The sequence below is a fragment of the Heterodontus francisci genome, chromosome 31 (assembly GCF_036365525.1).
Source record: "Heterodontus francisci isolate sHetFra1 chromosome 31, sHetFra1.hap1, whole genome shotgun sequence".
Lineage (NCBI taxonomy): Eukaryota > Metazoa > Chordata > Chondrichthyes > Heterodontiformes > Heterodontidae > Heterodontus > Heterodontus francisci.
In genome coordinates, this window is record NC_090401.1 from 28850031 (window position 1) to 28859622 (window position 9592).

Here is a 9592-nt window from a genome sequence, read left to right on the forward strand (position 1 = left end):
GATCAAGGACCCGGTGAAGAAAGTCCCACTCTCTGAGAGCTGCTGGCCAATCAGAGGCCGGCAGCTCTGTAACTGTGCAGCGCCAGTGGAGCACCCAGCCCAGGCCTGGGAGCGGCGCTGGACCCAGGCCACAAGTAGGTCAGGACAGGAGGAGTCTCGCGGGGTGGGGGTCATGGGGGAAGGAGGTGTAAGGGGGGGTCAGAAGTAAGGCCAGGGGGTGGCTGTCAGCGGTGCTGCCCCCCCCCCCTCCAATGCCAGGTCCCTCTTTCAGGCACTGTGCCTTTTAACGAGGAACCCCCACCACCCCAGAGCCGGCAAGCAGCCCTCGGTTTTTCCTGTCGTGCTCCCCATGTAGAGACAGGGCCACCCGCCGCTTGGCTAATTGTGACAGTGGGGGGGATGAGGCCCTTAATTGAGCATTAATTGCCCAGATAAGGGCCTCAATTGTGAGGGGGCGAGAAGGCTGCTGACAGGTCTTCCCGCCCCCGGACTTAATTTCAGTGGAGGCGTTGTGGTGGGGTTCCACCCGCCCCGCCACCATCCCACCCGATTATTTGCTCTCCCCACCTCCAAACTTGCCACAGGGGTGAGCATAAAATTCCCTACATAGTGTGGGACTGCAGTCACATATCGGCCAGTCAGGTAGGGTGGCAGGTCCCCTTCCCTAAAAACAGTTGGGTTTTTGTGACATTCCAACAGCTTTCATGGCCATATTTTCTTTGGTGCCAGCCCACCAGATTTGTTAAATTCAGTTTTACAACTTGCCATGTTGGGCTTTGAACTTTTAATATCTCAGTTACTAGTCTAGTACTGTACCCACGAGGCTGTCATATATAACAAGCTGTGTGACCTTGCCCACCATTCCCAGACCGATATGTACTGAGACTAACTTTACCGTTACTGACAGGCACAAAACACGACGTTCACATAATTGGACTGACGCTACTATCACTGACTGTAGGAAGAGTGTATCCCATCTGTTTGTAAAAAGTTGACTGTGGTAATACTTTAATTTGATTATTGCTGAAAAAAAGACATGCTTTCGAAGCTTTTCTCCTTGCACTCATCAGGACAGATGCAAGAATGCCAAATTTCAAAAGGAGCAGCAATTTATACTGCATGAGAAAAGGGTGCTGATTGTTTGGCAAGTCAACTTTGTTTGAGGCATTGCCATGGAGAACTCACCAGGGAACTATTGTCCCCATGCTTTTGTTTAAGTCAAAAAATACTTTAATTCTATTTTGCTTTATTTGGGTACTTCTGGTTATGTGTACCTGCATAGGGTACACACAAAATATACTTGCAACAGTATTTCTGACAATGATGTACATGGATTATGGGAATTATATGCAGTGGGAACAGTTTCAGTCCTTTTGAATAATAGTCAATGAGAATCCAAAGGAATTGGCTTGATCCGTAATGAGGTTAATTATATAATTCATGCTGTGTGACAAGCACAGTTGGTTCTCTAAATCCAGCAGAAATGCAGGAAAATCCTGATCATTCCACTGATAAGTTCTGTATCTTATGGAATTCTGTATATTGGGAGAGAGTGGGAAGTGTTTGGAGCTGGAACTGACTGCCTGCACAAAGCGGAGGAGTTTGCTTAAACTCTATCTGGGTCAGGATGGAAGTGGGTTGGGATTTGACTGTGTTCTGAATTTCTTTCAGGAAAAGGCCAAAAGTACCATTCAATGGTTTTGCAGGCCATGAAAATACAAATGGTCGAGCAACTTTTGAAAACCCCATGTATGATCGAAATGTTCAACCATCTGACATCGTGACCAGTGAGATTGGGGTGACGGTGAGCACTGTATGCACGGCAGTATAGCGCTTACTCTTTACAAAGACATTGGTAAGTAGTACAGGTAAATGTGGTGCACCAGAAAATTGTTTTAAGATCATTAAAATACCTGGTCTTCAGATCTTTACTGATTTCTGACAGGTGTTCTCCACTTTCTATTGAGGCACATTACCTGTAGAGGGCTATGTGACACTGTATGTTACAGTATTTTCCTTTCACAAGTATTTCATTAACACAAATCAAACTGCTCCAACTTACTGGACTACAGGGCACCAAAATGCGGTGCTTTGTGTCTGCAATTTCTCACTGATTCCAGTTTTGCAATTGCAAGAAGTTGCAAGTGGATCCCAGATATAGCTACAGGTACTCAACTGAAAAATAGCATTGGCATGGGCTTGGGAACAGTTGTCAGGAGAAAACATTAAGAGAAAGTTTTTTTAAGTTTATTTATTGAAAAGAAAATGTCACGTTTGAGACCAGATTCAAATCTAAGCAAGGTTGGTGAGTTGAAAGTCTCACTTTCTGCTTGTTATGGGGAGATTAAGCAAAATGACCTTGCAATGTCTCAACTCAATTCTCAATGTATGCCAATGCCTAAAATTGCTCATAATTCAGTACTGATTGCATTAAAGTGGAACTCCCTTCCTAACAGCACTGTGGTTGCACATACACCCCAAGGGCTGCAGCGGTTCAAGAAGGCAGCTCACCACCTTCTAAAGAGCGATTAGGGATGGGCAATAAATGCTGGCCTAGCCAGCGACACCCACATCCCATAAACAAATTTTTAAAAACTGGTGGTCTCATTCAAAGACGCCATAATAATGGTTGCTACAGGGTATGCAGAATTCACTATGTACAATTGGGAAATTATCTTCTGAGGCTGCAGTTAAGACAAATTACCTAATTGAATACAAGGAGCTTTCTTCTACATCTGACTTGTGCTGTACCTGGCCTGTGAATAATCGATACTGACACGCAATGAGAAAAGTAGAAAAGCATTCAGTTGCACACCCCGCACCCCACCCCCACCCCCCGCACTAATATGCCTAATTTTAACTAGCAGAAATTATACCTTTCTTTCGAGAAAAGATTGCAGCAAATGATAGCATTACCGCATGGCCTCATTCTTGAGTCAAGCAGACTATCCTCAATTAAAACTTAGTTTACCTCATGCTTAATTGTCAAATTACTTGACAGCCCAGTAAAATGCTAGATTAAACAGTACCTTCAGAATTTGATCACCATTTTGCACATACTGATTTTTTTTTCTGTTGGCAGTGATTCCCGCTGCCTTTTGCAATTCTTAATATTTTTTCATCACTTGACAGGCAAAGTGGTTTCCCTTCTTATCACTGGGGTTATTCAAATTAAAAACATAACACTTTTCCAGTGGAGCAAAAATGTTTCTCACTATGTCCAATATTTTACTCTATGTATGAAGTTTAGCAAATCAAGGAAGGTAAATTTTTTTTTAAAAAGGAATGCAGTACCTACATATTTGGGTATTCAATGGCAGTTTCCTCCCATGTGCTTTGTACTATGTTGATGATGTGAATAACACTGCTGCTAATTGGAAGTGCTATGAATAGGCGCAGGCCAGTCGTCCCCTCGAGCCTGTTCTGCCATTTAACTAGATCATGGCTAATCTGTATCTTAACTCCATCTACCTGTCTAGCTTCAGCAGCCCTTAATATCCTTGCCTAACAAAATCTATCAATCTCAGTTTTGAACTTTTCAAGCCTGAACAGCTTTTTGCAGAAAGTTCCAGATTTCCAGGATTTTTGGGTCCTGCCAAGTGTGGGAACAGAGGAGGACAGGGCTCGAAAATACCAGCGCTGGAGTGCTGGTTTCCTAACACCGTTCCTGGCACCAGCCATTTTAGGGGAGGTAGGATCGGGGCCGGCAGGTCTATCAACCCCCACATGGTGGATAGCTGATTAGGCTCATTTAGTGCTTTGTTAAGCCCACTTAAAGGAAGCCAACTGAAATGTTCCAGTTTCCTGCACCAGCAGGGGCCAGGTTAGGTGCTTTGTGGCGGGCACTTGCAGCAGGCCAGGGAGCCAGCGCTCTAGGCAAGCCGAGAGGCCCTCCCTGACTACCTTGATGTGAGAGCAACCACATACTACCCTTTAGAGAGGGATCCCCTCTTCCTCCATTGAAAGTGGTGGCCTGGTTGCAAGAATCATTTTTTAGAAATTAAACTTTTAAAGAAGTTGAGAAGGCAGCTCCATGTTGAAGCGCCCTCTCTGTTACTTACCAGTCATCACAGCCTACTGCTCCTCTCAAGCTGGAAGGCCTCTGATTGACCTTGATGGGGGATCTGGAGCGATCACGATCCCACTCTCCCCCAACCCTGGTGATTTTTTTCTTCTGTCGACATCTTTTTCATAAGTGGTGCGCTTTGTTTTTAAAGCACCCCAAACACAGTAAATGCTTGAAGGCCCAGCATTATGCCACCATTTTACACCATCTGCTCAACTACTTTGTGGTTCTTCTGTATCCAGCTCCATGTCGGAAAACCTCTGGAAGTTGGGTGCTAGATAACTCACACTAATAATTTCAGTGAGTTATGCTACTTGAGAGCATAGAAAGTAATAGATTGGTGTGAAAATGAACAAGATAATTAGACAAATTAGATCATCGTGCCATGATTTGCAAGCAGAAAAGCTTTATGAAAACCTCTTAACAAAGCCTTGCTCTTTGGCTAATGTTAACACTGTTTCATTTTAGATTTACTGTAGATTATAAAAGTTATGGATTGATTTAATCTGCATGCAGGGAGTTCAGATGACTTACATATGATCACCTGACCTTGCATTGCTCTAATGGCAGATATGACTCCTTCAATAAATGAAAACCTTTTCCTAACTCCCAATTTTCCAGAATTCAGTAACATCATAACAGTTTGTTGACTTTGTGAATTTACTTAAATATTTTTGTTTTCTCTTTATACAGAATTCTGAAGTCCAGAATCACCTCATCAGATTCTACTTGACTGCTTTTCTTCAAAGATGTAGTGACTGTGGAGAAGCTACTAAGGGTGCTGCCCTTTATATTACTTCAATTATGAAGAGCCAGGGGTGGGGGAGGCCAAGGGTATAGTGTGACCAGAAATCACTACAGTTAGAAAGCTATTTCTCACTGTGGTAACCAGAGAATACATCTGTGATGATGAACCAAACACACCACTGAGCTCTAACCTTCAAAATTCAGTAACTCCACATAAATATCTCCAGTCTGGAGGACATTTTGGCAGAGGACAAGTAAAACAATAAAGCCCATCCTCTGCAAAGGATTTAAAGTTGTGACCTAGTTCTCAAAAGGATCCATTTAAATGGCAAGGCGTAATCATTCACAACCGACAAAAGAAAATATGTGTCTTGAAAGCCTTTAAGTAAAATGTTGGAATCTGGTTCTCCAAGGACGAAGTGTACCTTGGGTTCTCCCTTGTTGCTGTTTCTGGTCCTCATCAGGACTTGAGAGCTGCTTGCTTGAACCCATTGTATTCAGTGACTTCAGATTGTTGAGTATTTCCTTTCTTTGTGTTATATATAATTTACAATACATACAGATAATCACACATTAATCCAGGAAGTGAATGGAAACATCAGTGAGTATCTGAATTTAGGTATCCTTTTAATGTTCAGTAGTAACATTTGAAACATTGAGTAACATTTCCTGATAACTGTACTAGAGGTATGCATGTCTTTTAAAGCTGTTTCAGAGAAGGCAAGATCATTATAACCTCAATTGTGCATTTTGGCACATTGAACACATTGATGTTTATTGTTATACATCATATATTGCACTTTTTTAATGATTTACTCACATTTGTAATGTTGCTGTTGGGGTCCAATCTCCATCAAATCCAAAAGCGGAAGGTTTACCTTTGAACATCCCCCCATCCCACCCTGTCCAGCTAATTTCTCCTCAGTCTTGGTTTCAAGCCCAACTTTCTTGGTGCAATCTCAAACATTCCCCTTTCCAAGAGGTAGTCTTACTTTTCTTTCACTGGCTGCTATAAAACAAGAGCCTTATTACTGACTCCCAATCACCAGAATTCAGTGACAGTTGACACCTCAAGTGTGAAACTCACAATGCAGAATATAGTAGCCTCCAAGATAAACCTTCTTTGGAAATATATGGGGAAACTCATTACAGTGGAAATGCAGTATATTGAGTGTCCATATCGGAACATATTGGAGCTCCTGTCACTGTGAGAAGCCATTGCAGGTCACTTCACAGTGAAAAAATGCCAGGGATCATGTTGGAGCAGATATATATCATTCACAACAACTTGCACCTATATGGTACCTTTAACATAGCGTTTTTTAAAGTTCAAAGTATTTTTTAAAAACATCCCAAGGCACTTCACAAGAGCATTAACAAAATCCGACTCCGAGCCACATAAGGAGGCATGAAGACAAGTGACCAAAAGCTTGGTCAGAGAGGTAAGTTTTAAGGATTGTCTCACAGGACAAGAGAGGGAGAGAGAGGCAGAGAGGTTTAGGGAAGGAATTTCAGAGATTAGAGCCTAGTCAGCTGACAGCCTAGCTGCCAATGGTGGTCCTATTAAAAGTAGGGGTGCGCTCGAGGTCAGAATTATAGAAGCGAGAGATCTCGAAGGGTTATAGGGCTGGAGGGTGTTACAGAGCGAGGCCCTTTTGGAGTTTGTAGATATCTAAGAATCTGTTGGATTGACACAATATTGGGAATCATCTTGTGGTTAGAGAATGCGAAGAATCTCGAGCCAGATGGGAAAATTTAAATGGTCATAGAGTCGTACAGCATAGCAACAGGCCCTTCGGCCCACCGCTTCCATGGCATACTTTTTAAAAGATCTAATTTTTAAACTGAGATCCCTTTGGATTGCTTTTGAAGAAAGCATGTCTTATGTGTAGTTTTAAAAAAAAATACGTCAAATTTTAAAAATTCATTTATTTAACATGAGAAAGTCTGTGTTGAAGACACATTAAGTTATCCTGTAATTAACCATGGCTGTCATCGACAGAGGAGCTAAAGAAGGTTGGATGTAAATTTTAATGTCACCTTTTATGAGGCTGCTGAACGTATTCAGGTTTTTACAGCAAAGATCAGTTGGTAATTGTGTGGTCATACTGCAGACGACTGCCTCCTGATCTTTCAGTGTTCCTGCCAATATGGGAGTTTCCTTCATTACTCAGATGTCTGGCCCATCTGAACATGAACAGACATGAACTGTTCGCTGGAAAATCACCACATGGCATCAAGCTAATTCGTGCTTGGATAAAGTGTGCTCAAGGCAGAAAAGTAAATGAAAAATCGAAACAGTTGGGAGGGAAAAAAACAGAAGATAGAAAATGAAACTGACAGAACAGAGTATGGTAGAATCTCCGTTTTTGACACAATCGACAAATCGGCCATAAATTGCATTAGTTTTCCAAAGTGAAGTTATGGTTCAAGTTGCACTTGCATAATCACACGTAAAATCTTCTATGAACCAGTGAAATCTGGTAATGTTTTAGGACATTTTTTTTTCTCGGCCCTTACATCTAAGAGCGGTAACCTGGTGCAGATTTAGTAATACAGTTGAAAATGGGTTTATCACAAAAAATAAACATTTTTAATCACCACCTGTGAATAACCCAATTTTAAATAACTGAAAATGACTTTAAAAAAACTATACAGAACTACTTACTCATTTCATTAATGTACACTAGTCAGTTTCTTAGAAAATTAAATATTTTTTAATATTTAAATCTTTTATGAGGTGACGACAAGTGTCCTTGAAACTAAAAAAAACTTAATTTTAAGAGCCTACCTGAAGGGCCACAAACAGATGCAATAAGCAGAACCTCACAATTGTGATCAATGAGTGTGGGACTGGCTTATAGCATGATGTTTTTAAAACCAGTGCCAAAAAATCACAAAAACACAAATTGTGCTGGACAGAACTTGCATGTGAAATTCCTTGATCTTTTGCATTAGTTTGGTCAATTTATATCGTATTGCGCACCTAGCCGAAACACGGCTCTCGAAACAGCAGTAAGAATGAGCAAAGTAACTGTTATTTTTCTTGTAGACATATCTCTTGAGAATATACCAAAAGAAACTGTAAAATGTATTTATTCTCCCTATTTCCCTCCATAAGTATGCAAAAAATGTGCAGACCAAAATACAAAAAAATTAAAGAACTTCCATTTATATAGCATCTTTCATGACATCCCATTTACAGCAATATGACACCTTTTGAGGTGTTGTCACTGTTGTCATGTAAGAAATACAGCAGCCAGATCGCATAGAGACAGGTCACACACTGCAAAGAGGTAATAACCAGCTATCCTATTTCAGGTGTTACTTGAGGGATAAATATTGGCCAGGATACCAGGGAGAACTTTCCAGCCCTCCTCCTAAATAATGCCATAGGATCTTTCATGTCCACCTGAGAAATCAGATGGGGCCTGGGTTTAGCATCTCATCTGCAAGACATCACATTTGACAGTCCCTCAGTACTCCATGGGAGTGCCAGACTGGGTTATGTGCCCAAGTCTCTGGAAAGGGACTTGAACTCACAATCCACTGAGTTAGAGGCGAGAGGGCTACCACTGAGCCAAGGCTGATACTTCAAGTGTGGGGTATATAGGAAAGTGTAGCCCTGGTATGGGAGCACTGAGTTCTCATTCTGGGATTGACTGTAACCTGTGGGCAAAGGATATCCTTAAATTTGACAATACCTGCAAAAATTGGAAAATTGAGCTCCCCTTCATAATGGATAATGCTGGGGAAACTGAGAAAAGGTAATAGTGGGATGCTACAACTTTAAAATATATGAAAGCATTAATAAGCTCAAATGTAGATTCCCTTGCACAATGTGCAGTAGTCAATTGTGGGATCATAAATTTCAGTGCACCATCAGAATTTTTTTTCTGTTACTGACTCAACAATCTGGTATATTTATATCAGGTGTTGTTATGGCTGAAAGGACAAGGTTTCATTCAGCAAAGCCATGTTTGATGTTATCATCCCTGATACCTATCCCAATATCAGAGGTTCCAGATCCAGGGCATCTTTCAAAAATAGGTTAGTCAATTCCACATATTGCCTTGTTCATCTCATAAATATTGATCTGCCTTGATGGCATCATGATTACACCATTGTCGGATCACCTCACAGTTAACTATCTAAAAGCTTTGTGATCGAGTAACAGCAGGTTAGAAAGTAGAATATACAAGCAAGGCAGGAGCTAGACTATTCACTGAAAGGGTTAGCAATCCTGATAACCTATTGACTGCTTAATGTATAAACAGCGGGACAAAATGTGCTGTGAATTTTCATTCAGACAGTTGGAAGGATGAGTGAGTTATTGAGGACTGACCCAGTGGTTTATTACTTTGTATCTTTCTGCATATATTGTTTGCACCACATCAAGTGGTGGTATGTTATTTCAATCTTTATTTTAATTTAAATTGCTGAGCTTTTTCAAAAAAAAGACTAAGGTATGGACTTGTGTTACGTAGTTGGACTTATATTAGAAGGAGACTCTGAGATACAGAGCTTCTGTACTGAGGGACAGGCTGAAACTGTCTGTTTGCGCATTGTGGAGTGATAGATAATAGTGAGCAAGATTTTTTATTTGAGCAACTAATTTTGCTAAAAATAGATTTCACTGTGGGATTAAACACTGGAAATTGGAGTATGACATTGAGGAAAAGAGTCCTATTAATTTAGTGTGCTTGCACCACATTCTGTGTTGGGAGACAGAAACTATTTTAGAAATGATCTACTGCAAATAAATTTCCCATAATTAAC

General features: G+C 41.0%; 1 protein-coding gene across 1 annotated transcript in view; it reads left to right on the forward strand.

Moving 5' to 3' along the window:
* The window catches only part of csmd2 (CUB and Sushi multiple domains 2), a 2056060-nt gene extending 2050865 nt beyond the window's left edge, over positions 1–5195 (forward strand). The window contains exons 70-71 of the mRNA XM_068011193.1: positions 1672–1855; positions 4760–5195. Coding sequence (XP_067867294.1) covers positions 1672–1831 — 160 coding nt within the window. The 3' untranslated portion in view covers positions 1832–1855; positions 4760–5195. The remainder of the gene's footprint in view (positions 1–1671; positions 1856–4759) is intronic.
* The last annotated feature ends 4397 nt before the right edge of the window (positions 5196–9592 follow it).